We start from the raw sequence: 18,045 nt of genomic DNA, 5'->3' as shown, positions 1-18,045 counted from the left end.
GGAGGAGAAAAACCGACAAAAAAGCAGAGAGAAAAATACCAAGGTCAGACACAAAACAAAGAGGGAAGTGGCAGGGCAAAATGACAGGACAATACAGTTACGAAGAAATGAGCGGTGACAGTTTCAGTTTTGTCTCTAGGAATCCAAGCACTTGGGGATGAATTTTGGTATGTGATTACATAAAATCCATAGATTCTAACCCAGAACATAAGAGATAACATTATTAATGTAAAAAAGGAACCTTCCTTTACAGACAGGAATAAAATCCATCCAAGATTAGGACGAAGTATTAGCAACAGAATGTTCTAGCAGAGTGACGCCCATGAAAGCAGTTCCTCAGTCCTTCCCCCAGTCCGCTTCCCCTTTCAGATTCTTCCACTTTGGAGTCCTGCTGCCAGAACCAATTAGCTATAATGACCTGCCTAGTTAAATCTTGCTCTGGAGTGAACAACAGCAAAATCCCTCTCTATTGTTTCCTTTCATGTAATGTAACAGGTGGAGTTTGCAAAAGGAAACAGATAAAAAATGCAGATGAAAGTAAATGAATACATACAAAATATAAACTCCATCAAGTCTGTATCTTTCTTTTCAATCCTTGGTAGAGCCTTTAGGCATCACCATCACCAATTAAAATAAGCCAGGTCTTCCTTAGAGTCTACCATGCACAGAAATGTATTTACAGTGAAGAATTAAAAGTAAATTACCCCAATCTTCTAGAAGTCTTTAGATTATGGTTTACCTTAATGTGAAAGTCATTATCAACGAGGATATTTTCAGGCTTTAGGTCCTTGTGTATTACACCTTCTGCATGTAAATACTGCATTCCTTCAATGGTCTCCATAATTACCCTTCCTTTTACAGAAAGGGGGATGCTGACCTGAAACAAGTAATATTGAGTCATGAAATGGAAAGGTAATCAAACAGGCCAAAGCAACTATTTCACTCAAGAGTCGTGGGGTCTGTACCTGACGATCCAGTTACCAGGTTGCCTTCACTTACTCTCTGCAGCGCTACTGACATTGTAAAACAAGCCCCCTTTTGAAGAAAGAGCTCATCCTGGTGGTAAGGTATCAGTCGTGTGTTTTGTCAGTGTAAGAATAAAACTTCCATGACAATACAGCAATGTATAAAAATGCTATATAATTAAACTTCTGGAAGACAAAATATTATTACTATAATTATAATAATAATAATTATATTACTTAGGATGTATGCTTACTACCTAGAATGGTACATGGAATGTTTGGTGAATGAATGGATAAATACATATACAAAAAAACAAAAAACCACAAACAAATATTCTGTATGGTATACTAATATGATGTTCTATTATATTTTAAATATTTGAAAAATGTCATGGAAATGCATGTATGAATAACATTAACAGAAAAAAGAATACAAGGGAATATGTTCACACTGATTACAAACATGTAAAGATTAATCTATGAGATAACATAATCTTAATCCTGAAATGAATGTAGTATCTATTTTGTGATTTGTTATTACGTACTTCAGGTTTTTGTAGAACCTCAGGTCACTCTCACAATTGTATTCTAATTACATGAATATCTATGTTAATATAGACAATTCCAGTTTCTATTTGTAGTAATTCGATTCACTTAACACTGAAAAACACAAATTCACTCTGTGTGTATGCACACATGCACCTGCAGTCACTAGTTTACAAACAGTCTGTTTCCCAAAAGTTCATGTGTATGTTAGTTGGTAAACAGGAGAAAATTTTAAATGATGGAAGTTAGATTCCCAAGTCAACCCCCCCAAAAAACAATATTTAACTCATAATGTAGCTGAACTATAGTATTCATAATCTGATCAGTACCCTACAAAAAAATGCCAGTTTCCCTTCTTGCATGGTACACTTTGGATTTAGGGAAAAATTCTGAGCAAGCAAAGTAGATCCCCTTCTCATCCCTCTGTCTGCTTCTCTACCTATGTCCTCCTTATTTTCTTCTTGAGCCCCAATTAGTATATGTCATCATTGACTGACCCCCCAGAATGCTTCTTGTCCCAAATGATTTATCTCCCAATCAAAATGCCTACTTACTTCATACAACTGATCTGACCTAGTTTGGGGTAGAAGAGCAATTGGATCAAATTATAATACAATGTGCACAAGTCTTTTATCTTTCCCACAGGTATTTGTGAGAGATGCCTGTGATTTAAAAGAATTGGCATAGCTTCGGCAGTTGTGGAGACAGGGGAGAAGATGGGAAAAGGGGGACTATCTGCCGTAAAGACAGTCATATCCCCCCCCCCCCCAAGGCAATCTATGCTCTGGCAACACCCAGTTTTTTGCAGTTTCCAAATTTGGCATAATTCTCATCCCGTTGCACATGCCATTCTCTCTGCCTGGAACACTTGGTCCCTAATTCTCTGCTCCAAAACCTCTATTTGTCCTTGACTCAAGCATCCTCCTTCTGGAATCCCTCCTTATCCATTCCACGCTGGGGTGTTCGCCTCTCCTCGTGTTCCCATAGCACACGATGAGGTTGTCTAACAAAACACCACACACTATACCGTTCCCTTACCTATCTGTCCCCTTTTACTTTGTGTCATATTTGCTACTAGTTCATATTTGCTACTGGTTCCTGAGCAACTAGCACGAGGCCTTGCTCTTAATAAATACATGAACTCTTAAAAATGCTTTAGTTATTTGATTTTGGTACACAATTTTTATTTTCCTGTTTTTGGTCTTACTTATCCATTATCATTGCCTCTAATGTTCTATATCTGAGCTGTAAGTTTCTTAAATAGTCTCCAAGTGCAATTCCGTGTATTCTGTCTTCTCATACAGTCCTTTACAGAGTACATCCTTTAATGAATCAATCAATATTTGTTATCCGTTATGCACGTTGCTCACATCGGACTGTGTGCTCCAGGAAGACAGGGCCCGTCTCTGAATTGTAGACCTTACAGTGGCTGACAAAAGGGACACACACAACTAAACTCTCTGCAGGGACTGAGAGGAGGGCAAGACCACCCTCGGGGCAGGGAAAGTCAAGGAAGATTTAATGAGGGTTGACTTCAGAAAATCCAAAATATCCCGCAAAACAAAAGGATGGTTTTACACCAACAAGCTAAAAACACGACCAAGCGCTAAGTGCAACAGACAAGCAGCACCCAAGTCACTGCGCCTGGGCGGAGCCCCACAGAGCCTCCCTACAGTACCTCAGCTGTCAGCACACGCATCAGGTTACCCCTTTCCATGTACTCCATCACCAGAGAGTAGTTTCCCTCTTCTATGATGACGCCTAGGAGCTTCACCACCCGCTGATGCCTCAGCCTGTTCATCATCTTGCCCTCCTCAAGGAGGGATTCATTGTACCTGTGGGAGGGAAAAGTGCCGTTGGCACAGGCAGAGTTCACCCCTTTTCCCTTTGTGCCCCCGAGAAACGCAGTATCCACCTTCAGTGCACCCCATCGCACATGCTTTTGTCACTGGCTGTTCATGTGTTGGTCTCTGCCAGGCACAGACTAGCTTTAGAAGGCAGAGTAGTTTCTCATTCATCTTTATATTCCTCCTTCCCAGGGACCGGCAGGGAGTGCTCAAGGAATGTAAATGAACAGCAGCAAGGAAACCGCCTGAAAAAAGGACGGTGCTGGACAGTATAATAAAAAATGCAGCCTCTCTCATAATCACTCTGGCAACAAGAGAGAGAAGAAAAACTACTTCATCGAGTTCCTGGAACAGCTAATTAATGAACCAATGTGTTTTTTTTTTCTTTTCCATACTTAGTCTTCATAAAAATGTAAAGCAGTTAAATTAAGTCTGTCTTCACTGATCCCTCCCATTTCCTTTCCATTCCCTTCCTCACCACCCTTGATGTCCTCTCCTTTCTCTATTTCCTACCCTTCATTTCTCTTCCAGTATTTACTAGCTGTAAACTTTTCACTAACCAGCCTCAGAATCCTTACCAGCAACACAGGAATAATAACCACCTTCCAGGGTTGAGGGTTGACTTGACGCCCGTGTGCTGACACACTACGTCTGTCCCATTCTAAAGCCTGTACCACGTTTATCCACTGCTGGCTCTTGCATCTGCGCAATGACTGCTTCCCGCCGTCAACCTGCAGTAGGATTCCCCCGCGCCCCCCAAAACCCTGCTCCCAACTCACTCAGTGCGCTTGGGCCCCGTGTACACCTTTTTCAGAATTACGAGTCCATGCGATCTGTGTAAACACAAAGACACCTTTCCGAAGCCTCCGCTGTCTAGATACTTCTTCTCCAGGAAGTCACTGGACTTCATCTTAATGTCATCCAATGACATGTCTGGTTTCCTTCCAAACGCTCAAAAATACACCTTTCCCCCTCTTAGAGCTGTGCCCTGTAAAGGAAACAAGAGGACGTCTCAGTACAAAAAAGTCATTATTTAAAAAACTTACATAAAGTTCCACCATATGCTTGGTGTGCCTTTATTTTTAACAGACTTATAGTCTGTATGATGAACTTTTTCTTTCACATTTCTAAGAATCACGGAAGACTACAATTTTTATTCCTTAGACTTTCATTTCTGGCAACATGGAAGACTAGAAAATTTAAAAGCCCTCCTTGTAACATAATACAAGCATCCACTCCTGTGTACCGCTAAGCTCAGTGGAAAGGAAAGAAGTTCAGGGACTGAAAACAGACAGGGCACTGGTCATGAGGCTGTGGCCCACTCGGCAGCTGCTGTGGCATAATTGTTTGTGTCCACCCCCAAATTCATATGTTGAAGTCCTAACCCCAGTGTAGCAGTATTAGGAGGAGGGGCCGTTGGAGGGTGATTAGGTCATGAGGGTAGAGACCTCTTGAATGAGATCAATGTCCTTATAAAAGACATTCTCTCTCTTTCCACCTTGTGAAGATACAATGAGGACCGCCATCTGCACAACAGGAAGTGAGCCCTCACCACACCTTGACTGTGGGCTTCTTAGCCTCTAGCACTGTAAGAATTAAATGTCGATTGTTTAAGATACCTAGTCTGTGGGAATTTGTTACAGCAGCTGAACTAAGACAGTGGCCCTCTGGGGCACTACTAACCTCGACATCCAGAGGTCAGGGATTAAAGCCCAGACAGGGACAGGAGCTGAGGTCAGAGAATGCAAGAAAAGAGGGTTGAAACAAAGACCCCCACCCCCCTTAACACGGCACTCCTCAATGTGCTACCCTACCCCTCAATGGAAGGATGGACTAGAACAAAAGCAGCCCACTAGCAAAGGAACTTGTGTCTTAGACTGGGCATGGGGTATAAAAAATGTCTCTGTGTGAATTCATAACCTTGGGTTTGTTCTCAAATAGATTTAAGCTTTTAATTTATACTCCTCTTATAGCCAGGATCCCCCAAACTAAGAACTTTTATATAGAAAGTGGTCACAGACTAATTGCTTTCCTGGATTATAAGGCTAAAGCAAACAAAACATCCTCAAGCCAGGCCAGACAAGATGCCCAGAAATAAAGCCTAACTTAACATGAACTCCCTTTCCAAAATTATAAAACACAAAAGTTCATCATGAGCCAGACCAGTAGATAAAACAAACAGCAGTATTAGGTACCAAAGAACCTCAGGTAATTAAACTACTGAATAATAGTTTAAAAGCATACTATATAACCTTTTAGAAAATAAAAAGGTTTAAAGCGATTATGTACAAAAGAAGGAATCTGAAGAATATAAAAAGAACAATGCACTCTCTAAAAAGAATAGGAAGATGTGAAAAGGATGAGGATTTGGAGAATCTGCATATCAGTGCTATGAAGTATACAATCTCTAAACACAATTATTTGCTTCATCCTTCTCCTTTTCTTCCATTCATTCATATTCATTCATTTCCCTCAAACTGAAATGAAAAATAAAAATCCATGGGGGTCCATAACAGGATACTACACACCTACTAGACTATCCAAAATCAAAAAGGCTAATATCACCAAATACTGGCAAAGATATGAAGCAACCAGAATTCTCATACATTGTTGGTGGAAATATAAAATTGTACAACCACTATGGAAAAAAGTCTGACAGTTTATTATAGAACTAAACACACACCTACACTATGACCCATCAATTCCAATCCCAAGAGAAATTAAAACATATGTCCCAAAAGACTTGTACAATGTTCATAGCAGCTTTATTCATAATATCCCCAAACTGGAAAGTTATTCATTAATAGAATGGATAAAAAAACAAACAAAAAATCGTGGTATACCTACCAATAAAAAGGAATGAACTACTCATACACACAATGTGAATGAGTCACAAAAACATTATGCTGAGTAAAAAAAACCTTATACAAAAGCATACTATATAACTCCATTTATATGAAGTTCTAGAACAAACTAATCTGTGTTGGGAGAAGAAACACAGGTTGCCTGAGGGAAAGGTGTGGATTGAGTAGGATAAGGCCTGAGGGAGCTTTCTGGGGTGAGGCTAATGTTCTAGCCTCCCAGTGGAGGTTAAGGTTATACAGGCATAAGTACTTGTCAATACTCAACAAACGTACTTTTGAGAATCTTACACCAGAAGAAAATTCTGTAAACATACTGAACTCTAGTTAGTGGTGTGCATGCTGAAACATTCAGGCAGAAGCGTACTGTTATCCTCGATTTAATTTGCAGATAGACTGGTGGATAGAGAGGGATAAGTGGACAGTTATATGGACAGAGTGAAATGATACAGATGGTGGCTATGTGAGAGTTCACTGTAAAAACTTTTCACCTTTGCACTTTGAAATTTTTCATAATATAATATCGAGGAGCAGGGAGTTTAAAAAAATGAAAGTCCCTGGAGGGGTTTCTGAAAACGCCTAGGCTGGCGGCAGTCTTGTGCAGTGAGTGGCCTGCTGTAGCCAGGTGCAGGTAGCCAAACTTCTATACTTTGTACAAAGGCCGGGGCTGGGTCCAGCCTCCCCAACCACGTGTACATATCAAAACAGTGGAGCACACTGTGGCCCATCTTTCTGTAACATGAGATATTGCCGAACAAGAGGTAGTACCCTAAGGAAAGTAGCACATCTGTGGTGCAGAGGGGGCAGGGGCTGCCCAGATAAAGGACATGAAGACTGAGGGGCCACAGCGTAGGGCAGGAATTGAAGGTAAGGTAGTGGAAGCCATAATGATGGCAGAAAAAGCACAGGCCTTCCTCTTGTATGAAATCTAGCATTGTAATTTATTAGCCCTGTGACTTGGGTAACTTACATAAGCCTCAATTTTCTCATTTGCAAAAGGAAATAATGACTGTCTCTCAGGACTGGTAAGACTTATATGAGAACCAATACGTGAAAATACATCTGTTGCCTGCTTTATGGCTCTGGCTGTGGTTGGCCGAGCCACTCACATTCATCCACATTTATCCCATTTTACTCAGCTTGGAGAATGCCAAGTGCAGCTGGAATCACTCTGCTCAGCAGCTCTCTACCTACCAATCCTTGCGAGAAGGACAGGGAGGTGGAGGGCCTAAGAGGTAAAACATGTTTTAGCATTTGAGTTAGGCCTCCTTTTCCATTTCCTATAGATCCTCTGGAGTATACAGAATCCATCTTATGAGGGTAATTTATCCCATCTCCCCCTGCAACCCCTTTAGGGCGCATTCTTCTCCTGGCTAGATGCTGCTCATCCTTCAGGTCTCAGCCAAAAGTCATATCCTCAGGGAAGCCACCCTAAGTCTTCCCATTAGAAACTTTCACAGCACACTGTATTTCTCCCTTTAAACAGTAAAGCAGCTGTAATTTGATAATTATTTCTAATTAAGCTCACAGAAGGCAGGAAATTGTCTTGCAAACGGTCTCCAGTGCTTAGCAAAAAACCTGACACACGGCAGTTGATCATTAAAAAAAGAACTATCTGTTTTTAAAAAAGAACTATTTGTCCAAAAATAAAGGATACAGTTAAATAAATAATAGCACATTCATAAAATGGAATATTATTGGCCATTCAAAATTATAATCTATAAATAAGACAGATATACATACAGATTATATGTACAGAAAAAAAGACATAACGAAAGACATCAAAATGTTAGCAAGGATTGTATCTGGATGGCAGGGTGATTTTTACTTTCTTCTTTACACTTATTACATTTTACAAATTTTCTACAATAAACACAAATTACATTTATAATAAAATTTATTTTTAAAGGGAATAATTCCTTCACTCAATATTTCTTTATTCTGAGGAATCAAATCAGAGATGCTGATAAAGATTATGCATATACAAGGATATTCCCAATAATATTACAAAGAACAAAAAGTATATAAAACAATTTACATGCACAGAGGAAAGAATAAGTTATAGCCCATCCATATGCTGAAATACATCTAGCAGTTTTCAAAAATGATGTTGTATATGAATGTTTAATAACATTTTAAAAACACTCACAGAGTAAAGAAACAGAAGGAATTATATATCCTGAAATATGCCTATTTGGGTATAAAATTTCAGTTTTATGAGTTCTATTTGGCGTCTCTCCTTCAGCCCTAATTTGCCTCTTCAAATTTGCCAAGACCAGCTAGCATTTGCAGTGCCTCCTACAAGTATGATGGAGCTCAGGTGAAGGCTTCCAGGTAGGTCCACTGCACTTGGTGAGGTTGGTTCCTGACCCAAGTCTGTTCTACAGTTGGTACAGTTCGCTGGGTTAGTCTGGCCGTACTTAATCTTATGCCTCTTTTGCACTGTTCCCAATGATTTTTGTTTTGTTTTGTTTTTCCCCCTTATCCCCTTTAGTGATTCAACTTTAGTACTGAATATCTTAGGAAGGCCTTGTGAGTGGTTTAGATACCCAAGAGTCACAAAAACACTGAATGTAGGCAGGTAGAAAATCACATTATAAAGCCCTGTTACACAGCAATCAATGAAAACACACTGGCCTGTTATATACGTCATATATAGATATCTAGATAGATAGATAGATAGATAGATAGATAGATAGAGTCTTGCTCACCTATATTAAATGAGTATGTACAGACTAAATTTTAAAAACATGAAAATATGTGGTTCAAAATCAATATTCAGTTATTGATTAATACAGTCAGAGTATAATATCCAACCAAAGTATGGGAAGCTATTTTTTTCAAACTCCCAGATAATATTAGTGGTAGTAACATGTTACAGATTAATAAGCACCAAATAAGTCTACCATTTTGGAAGTTGGTACTTTAGAAATTTTTATTAATTCTCATTAATATTCACAATCTTGAAAGTAGAATGTATCTCTAGTGCTGAATATAGTGCAGATAGAGGAAAATGAAAATTAAAGTAATTGTTACTGCTGTTTTATCAGTAATAATAAGTTTTAAATTCTGTTTGAAGCAAGTTTAGTCTTCATTTTGTTTAGAAAAAGGCAGTTTTCTACATTTCTTTTTTTAACATCTTTTTTATTAGTTTCAGGTGCACAAAACAATGTAATAGTTAGACATTTATCATTTATATCCCTCACACAGTGACAACACCTCTCCCCCCATCCACTACCCCTCTGACATCGCACACAGCCATTTCATTTCCATTGTCTCTATTCTAATGCTGTACTCCGCTTCTTGTAACTATATATATATATATATATATATATATACACACACACATATATATATGTATACACATACATATATACACATATATATAAAATTGTAGTCGACGTTCATTATTGTTCAGCTTCAGCTTCAGGTGTACATTTCTAATTGACCGTAATATCTTCGTTACTACTGTACCAATCTGGTGGTTACAAGATGCAAATTAAGTACTAAGTCACTCTACATTCCAAAGTTCACTCTGAATTTTGATTTCTTCAAGTGTAAATTAGGGAAGAATTAATAGTAGTGGTTTAAAGACCAAAAGAACTTCTGCAAAGTTGGTTGATTTTAACAGTCTCAGGCTTTGTCCAAGATAAACAAGAGTTCTGAGCAAGGAAGAGACAAACCGTCAGAAAGGCGCAAAGACCCACTCCTGTGGGCTTTTGTCAAGTGCTTAAGAGAGAAGGATGTAGCTAATCCTCTTCAAAACCCTGAAAAGATTCTGCAGCATTTCATAAAAGCAAATGTCACTGACCAGTGAAGAGGCTTCCATGCGTTATGACATTTGTCCCTTTTGTCAATGTGGCTGTAGACCCTTCTTTCCCATTTGCCAGTTCACGTCTAAGATTACGCAGAAATGCTTTTCACTGTTTGCAACCCGCTACTGCCTCAAATGCAACAACAGCAAAATGTTCTTTCAAAAGGTTGGTAAGAAGTCCCAACTAGAGACATCTATTTACCCTATTATGAAGGGCATATATGATTGTATCATAATGATACTGCAATGAAAACCCATCACCCCTACCAAAACAACAAAGATAATAACAACGAAAGGTGTGTTCCTACGTCACACTGTTATAGTGACCTGAGGTCAGGTCTCTCCACTCTAGTACTGATTTACACTGAAACCTCCCGCAAGCCTGAGAGCCGCAGAGACTTGGACAGTTAACAATTCTGCACCTGACTTCCCGGAACTCTGGTGGAAGTTTCTAGGACTGGGTAACATTTCCTCTTTTCTTTTGTCCTCCTAATTTGCTTTAAAACAAAATAAAGACGGGCTCCTTTGGCTGACAGATATCTGGGATTTTAAAACTGAGTACAAGACCCCGATTGCTGCGGGGCATCCGCTCACCTCGTCCTCCCGAGTAGGTGCAGGGGAAATTGGATCCACCACCCGATTTCCGGGAATATGACAAGTATAATGCAGGGACTCTGGTCCCGCTCCCCACACAAGAACACAGGATACGGTGAGGCCAAAACGGAACACCCACGGAGCCATAGATAGGGGAGTCATACCACTATATTCTCGCTGGCGCCTGACCGAGACACAAAAGCAAACATCCACTGGTACCCCAATGAGGGGTCTTCCTGCAATCCCGTCTCCCCGGCGGCCAGGCGAGGCACAGGAAGAAGGATCGACAGGATCTGCAATCCACAATCCGCTTGCTAACGCCACTTGCTAGCCGCAATCTGCCATCCACTTCTCTGCCAACCAACCCCCTTGCCAGCATAGCCACAACAGTTATATTAGTGACTAACGGCTACCCAGTAACAGCTAATGGACACCTAGCCACGGCAGATGGCCATCCGATTACAGCTGATTACAGCCACCTAATAACCAAGACAACACTTTTCCACACGAGGCCCAGAGCCTAGAAGCTGCTCTCCCGGTCAATCCCCTCAACAAGGTTACTCACAGACCGACTTCCGGGAATGACAAGTGCCCCACCCAGTAGCCAACCGGCCCACTCTCCGCCCACAGCCCCGCCCACCAGGGAGCCCCGCCCCCTGCCTAGAAGCGGACCTCGCCCGGAATCTGGCGGCGCTGCCACCGCCACCGCGCAGACGCACCCGAGTTATTTACTTTCGTTTCCGCGGCAAACTTCCCCAGTCCCGAGTGAGGAAAGAAGCAGCGGTGGGAATTTCAGGAATTACTCCGACTTCGCCGCCGCCTCGCTGGGGCGCGCCGGGGGAGGAAGCCCGAGTCCTGCGGGGCAGGTCACCCGGTCCAGAGCTCAGCGGGCTTGGGGACACGCAGAGTGGCCGCCCCGCCCCGCGCTCACCGCGCCCGGCTCTGTGGGCGCCGCCGTGCCGCGCGCGTCCCGCTGAGTGGCTCGCCCTTGTCGCCTCGCTGGGACAGCGCGGTTGGCCCTTGGAGGCGAGGGCCAGCCAGCGCCCCTGCGCGCGGAGGCCTGTCCGGAGTCGGCGCCGTCCCAGCGACGAATGAGTGAGCGCCCCAGGCGGAGGGGCGGGGACGGCTCGCTCCGCCTCCTGCGGGGCGGCGGGGGAGGAGAGCGCCCGCCCCGCGGCCCTCGGGGCGTGGCTCCCCAAGATCTGTCAGCCAAAGTACCCCACTTCTGCTTATTTGAAAGAGTGGAAGGCCAAAGAAAAGTTAATGACCTACTCCTAGAAACCTCCGCCTTGAGGGAGAGGCCGCTTAGCTGAGTAAACGGCACTGGCGAGGTCTCCCGGGCAGTTCTGAGCTCCGCAGGTTACGCGGTGCCTGAACCTCAGGCACAGTACCATTCTCTTACCTCTCTTCACCTGTAAAGGGGGGGTAATAATATCTGCTCTGTGGGGCTGTGCTGGGGGAAATGTGATATTATTTTCCAGCCCTTTAAAATGGTGATTAGGAAACCTTCAAGAAAAATGGGAAAAGCTTGATAAAGTTCTCTATTAAAAAGCAAATAATACACAGCGTGATTATATATTGTATAGTCAAGAGAATGAGAAGCCACAAACTGGAAGAAAATATTTGCAAAATACATATCTGATAAAGGAAAAGACATATCTGATAAAGGACTATTATTCAAAATACATTTTTTAAGACCCTTAAAAAACTGTTATGTACTGCGCGGGTCCACATACAGGAGTATTTAAAAATCTGTGTTTAAGTGGACCCACGCGGTTCAAACCTGCCTTGTTCAAGTTTCAACAGTATTTTCATGTTTGGAAGGCAGGCTTAAGTTATACCCAGATCTTGGACTGCATAGGTTGTGGGCACCCCACAGCCCCACCTCTTGTTCAAAGGTCAACTGTATATTGAAAACAACTCAACAATTAAGAAAAGAAACAACCCAAGTAGAAAATGGGCAAAAGATCTAATAGACATGTGACAATACAGATGGCAAGTAAGCATATGAAAATATGCTCACCATTATAGGTCATTATTGAATTGCAAATTTGAAAAAATAATAGGTACCACGTTACACACCTGTTAGAACGACTAAAATCCAAAATATTGACAACACCAAATGTTGGTGACGATGTGGAACAATAGGAATTCTCATTCATTGTTGGTGTGAATGCAAATTGGTACAGCCACTTTGGAAGAAAGTTTGACAGTTTTATTTTTTAAGGTAAAAACAGCCTACCATATGATCCAGCAACCACATGTCTTGATATTCACCAAATGAGTTGAAAGCTTACATCTATACAAAAGCCTGCATGCAAATGTTTATAGCACTTTTATTTCTAATTGGCAAAACTTGAATACAGCCAATATTGTCCTTCAGGGAATGAATGGGCAAAAAACTTGTGGTCCACCCATACAATGGAATATTATTCGGTGTTAAAAAGAAATGTGCTATCAAACCACAAAAAGACATGGAGGAATCTTAAATGCTTATTTCTAAGTGAAGGAAGGCAATCTGAAAAAAGGTACATAATATATGATTCCAACTGACATTCTAGAGAAGGCAAAATTATGGAACCAGTGAAAAAAAATCTGTGGTTCTCAGGTTTTTTGTGGTGGGATGGATGAATAGGTAGAGCACTGGATTTTTTAGGGCAGTGAAATCATTCTGTGTGATACTACAATGGTGAATACAGTACACATTTGTTAAACCCATGAATGTACAAAAGAGTGAAACCAAATGTAAACTATAGACTTTGCTTGATAATGATGTGTCAGTTGGTTAATTGTAACAAACGTACCACACTGGTGCAAAATAGTGGAAGAGGCTGTGTTTTTTGTTTTGTTTTGGTGAGAGTGTAGAATATGTGGGAACACTCTGCTCTTTCCACTCAGTTTTGCTGTGAAACTAAAACTGCTGTAAACAATAAAATTATATATATACAATGAAAGGAGCCTATTCATTTAGCAGACATTTCTGACTACCGTATGCCAAGCAGGTACTAGATACAAGAGTATCTGATGGTAGATACAAATGATACAAAAAGGCATTCATTCATTCAATAAATATTTATAGTGCATCTGTTCTTGGCACTAAAAACTCAGTTGTGAATAAATAAAAAATCTCTGCCCCTGTGGAGTTTACATTCTAACGGGGAAGATGAATGAATAAATGAGTAAACTATGTAGTATGTTAATGGTGAGTGCTAAGAGAGAAAGAGAGCACCGAAGTTGGATAGGAGATGTGCACGTAGTGTGGTTAATGTATCACAATTTTATATGGAGTTGCCAGGAAATATCTCACTGTAAAGGTGATATTTGGGAAAACAACCAAAGAAAGTAAGGGAGGAAGCCATGAGGATATCTTGGAGACAAGCATACTGAGCACAGATTGGGAAGAGCAATGACAAGGGCTCAGAGATGGGAGCAAAGGAAGGAGGTACCTGTGGAAAAAACAAGACAAAAAATAGTAATAGAGGTTAAAGTCAGAAAGGCAAGGCAGGGAGTAGGGGAGATTAGGTGAGGATTTATAGGTGATTTTAAGAAGCTTGTCTTTTATTCTGAATGAATTGAGTCATTGGAGCGTTTTGTGCAGAAGTAAAGCATGCTCTAAGTTATAATAGGATCGCTTTGGCTACTGAATTGGAAATATACTGCAAAGGAAGAAGAGCAAGGCATGAAGACAAGTTTGGAGATTATTACAGTAATGCAGACAGGATGAGGAATGCTGGGATGAGAGTGAGCAATAGAGGTAACGAGAAATTGTGAGATTCTGGATAAAATACGGAGGTGGATTAGCTTAGAGATCAGAAACAGGGTGTGGAAAATAAAATAATTGGAAGGTTTTTGTCCTGAGCATAACTTGAAGGCTAAGGTTGGTGTATACCGAATAGGAAATAATAATGTGAAAAACAGGTTTATGAAAATATCAGGAGTTCTGATTAAACATGTTAATTTGAGGTGCCATTAAACATCCAACTGGAGATGTCAAGTAAGCAAGTGGATATATGAGTATGGAGTTCTAGGAAGGGATCCAGGTTGAAAATATAAATTAGAATGTAATCAATACATAGATGATACTATGGATGGTATCTAAAGCTATGAGGCAAGGTTATCAAGGGAGTAAATGTAGATAAAAAAGAAGTCTGAGGAATGAACCCTGGGGTACTACAATGTTTAGAAATTGATGAGATGAAGAGCAGTCACCAGGAAAATAGGGGGAAACCAGGTCAAGGGCGATCCTTAAGAGAGAGTTTAGTTGTGCCAAATGCTGCTAATGTGTCAAGAAAGTTGTGGACTAAGAATTCACCATTGGATTTGATAGCACGGAAACTGTCAAAGACCACAATAATGTAAGTTTAGTGGTATGGTAGTAGCAAAGGCATGTTTGGAGTATGTACAAGAAAAAGTTGGATGAGTGAGGCAGGGAGAAAACTGAGAGACTGTGAGTATAGTTAGGTCTTTAAAGGAATTTTTCAGAAAAGGAAATGAGATAAATAGGGCAACAGTTGGAGGGGGAAATGGAGAAAAGAAAGTATTAAGATCCCATATTTATTCTAAGACACTCTACAGTTCATTGGAGAGGCAATTGGATGGTGTGGGGACAAAACCCCAAAAAGCAGTTTCCAGGCTCTCGGCCTCACATAGGTAGGTGCTGGCTTGGGTAGTAAATGGCCATCAACTGTAATCAGATGGCCATCAGCTATGGCTAGTTGGCCGTCAGCTGTAACCCGTAAGCCATTGGCCACTAATATAACTGCTGTGGCTACGCTAGCAGAAAGGAATGGGGGCTAGCAAGAGCGGATAGCAGAGAGGCAGATGCCGCCGGTAAGAATATGGTGATATGACTCCCCTACTTATGGCTCTGTGGGTGTTCCTTTTTGGCCTCACCATGTCCTGCGTTCTTATGTGGGGAGCGGGAGCAGAAACCCCACCTGAGACCCCGCCTGCCGCCTGCACGACAAATGGCGCAGCGAACAGGGTCCCCTGCGTGACAGATGGGTTTAAAGCAGATAAAAACAAAGGATTGGTGAACTGGAAGATAGGTCAGTAAAGAATATCCAGAGTGAAGAACAGAAAAAATATATGGAAATAGAAAGAAAGGAAAAAGGTCAGATATTTTTGCTATTGAAATAACAGAGGGAGAGAATGAAATAGGAGAAATATGTGAAAAATTACTGGCCATAGATTATTAAAATTTAGTGGAAAGTTTTAAACAACACATTCAAGAAACTTTACAAAACCGTACCAAATAAATACAAAGAAAACCACACCAAGACACAGAATAGTCAGCTGAAAATAAAGGCAAAAAAAAAAAAATCTTGAAGCAGCTGGACAGAAAAGACATATTACCTTCAAGATGGTAACAGCAATAAAGATGGCTGACATGAAAAAATATATATTCCAACCTAAAATTTTATAGCTAGCTAAATTATCCTTCAAAAATTAAAGCAAAATAAACAAATAAGCCTTTTTTCCAAACCAAAGCTTAGAGGATTTATTGCCGAAAGAGCTGCATTACAAAAAATACTAAAAAGAGTTCTATAGGCTGAAGGAAGAGGATCTCAGAGAGAACACAGAATGACAGGAAGGAAGAAAGCATATTGGAAAGGGTAAAAACATGGATAAATATAAATAAATTTTGAATGTATAAAACAATAATAATGGTGATGCCATATGGGCTTTTAAGTATGTAGGAGAAGGTCCAAGATGGAAGAACAGGTAAATACTATATCTGCTGCCTCCCATAATCACATTAAAATTACAACTAAATAATATAACAGTCAACCTCGAGAATCATCTAAAGACTAGCTGAACAGAACCCCTATAATTAAAGATATAAAGAAGAGGCCACACTGAGCCTAGTAGGAGGGGCAAAGATGCAAGATGGGCTGACCTCAAACCCACCCGTGGTAGTGGAGCACCAGGAGAGATACTTAAGAGGTAGAGGTCCCCCAGAAGAGTGAGGGGTCCCAGAACCATACTGGGCTCCCCAGCACAGTGGTCCTGTGCCAGGAATGGAGTCCCCACAGCATCTGGAAATGAAAATCAGCGAAGATTCCAGCCAGCCATCCCAGTGACATGGAAGGCAACTGGAAGACCAGATATCCTCTTAAAGGGCCTTACACAGACTCACTCAATTGAAACCAATCACCCTGGGCTATGGCAGAGTGGTGGCAATTTGAGAGGTGCCAGAGACATACAAGGAAGGACTGAGTTGTATGGCCTCAGGATGAGGGCTAAAGGGAGAGCCGCCATTATCTTTGTGTGGAACCCACTTCACATGTACCCTATAGGAGGGCACCATCTTTCCTGTGTTGAACTCAACCCCACAGGGCCAAGTCTGAGACCACATTGGTCTGGTAAAATCTGTGTGTGCGCACCACCTTCATGACTCCGTGAATCCCCAACCTGTCCAAATAATGCAGCATCATCCAGAGCACTCTCAGCTCCTGTGCAGCTCGGAAAGCTGACCACTAAATGAAATGGAGGCAATCAACCTACCAGAGACAGTTCAAAACACTGGTTATAAGAATGTTTAAGAAATTTAGTGAGAAATTTAACAAAGAATAATAAACATAAAGAAGGACATAGAAACCATAAACAAGAACCAGTCATAAATAAAGAATATAATAACTGAAATGAAGAATACACTAGAAGGAATTAATAGCAGATTAGATGAAGCAGAGGATTGAATCAGAAATTTAGAAGACAACGTAGTAAAAAACACTCAATCAGAACAAAAAAAAAGGAATTAAAAAAATGAAGATAGTTTAAGGGATCTTTGAGACAACATCAAGTGTAACAACATTCACATTATAGGAGTCCCAGAAGGAGAAGAGAGGGAGCAAGGGATTGAGAATCTATTTGAAGAAATAATGACTGAACACTTCCCTAACCTGGTGAAGGAAATAGACATACAATTCCAGGTAGCACAGAGAATCCCAAACAAGATGAACACAAACAGGCACATACCGAGACACATTATAATTATAATGGCAAAGGGAGAATCCTAAGAGAAGCAAGAGAAAAACAAGTAGTTACTTACAAGAGAGCTCCCATAAGACTATCAGCTGATTTCTCAACAGAAACTTTGCAGACCAGAAGAGAGTATCAGGAACTTTTCAAAGTGATAACAAGCAAGGGGCTACAACCAAGACTACTCTACCCAGCAAAGCTATCATTTAAAATTGAAAGAGAGATAAAGAGCTTCCCAGACAAGAAAACCCTAAAGGAATTCATTACCACCAAGCCAGTATTACAAGGAATGCTAAAGGGTCTTCTTTAAGAAGAAGGAGGAAAACAAACAAACAAACAGAAAAAGGTAAAAAATATGAATAATAAAATGGCAATAACTATCTATCTATCTATCAATAATCACTTTAAATATAAATGGTTTAAATGCTCCAATCAAA

General features: G+C 40.8%; 1 protein-coding gene across 7 annotated transcripts in view; it reads right to left on the bottom strand.

Moving 5' to 3' along the window:
• The window catches only part of RIPK1 (receptor interacting serine/threonine kinase 1), a 39,854-nt gene extending 28,122 nt beyond the window's left edge, over positions 1-11,732 (bottom strand). The window contains exons 1-4 of one of the 7 annotated variants that reach the window (XM_081056611.1): positions 11,347-11,732; positions 4,138-4,346; positions 3,190-3,346; positions 740-877 (exon numbers count right to left, since the gene is read on the bottom strand). In XM_081056611.1, the coding sequence (XP_080912737.1) occupies positions 740-877; positions 3,190-3,346; positions 4,138-4,289 (447 nt within the window). In that variant the 5' untranslated portion in view covers positions 4,290-4,346; positions 11,347-11,732. Of the gene's footprint in view, positions 1-739; positions 878-3,189; positions 3,347-4,137; positions 4,347-10,627; positions 10,812-11,192; positions 11,211-11,346 lie in introns of those variants that run through there. The other 6 variants (XM_081056615.1, XM_081056612.1, XM_081056616.1 and 3 more) reach the window with 6 other exon arrangements.
• Positions 11,733-18,045: the final 6,313 nt, after the last annotated feature.

Source organism: Rhinolophus hipposideros (genome assembly GCF_964194185.1).
Source record: "Rhinolophus hipposideros genome assembly, chromosome: 8".
Taxonomy (NCBI): Eukaryota; Metazoa; Chordata; class Mammalia; order Chiroptera; family Rhinolophidae; genus Rhinolophus; species Rhinolophus hipposideros.
The sequence above is the reverse complement of the archived record's forward strand: the minus strand, read 5'-3'. Positions and strand labels throughout refer to the sequence as shown.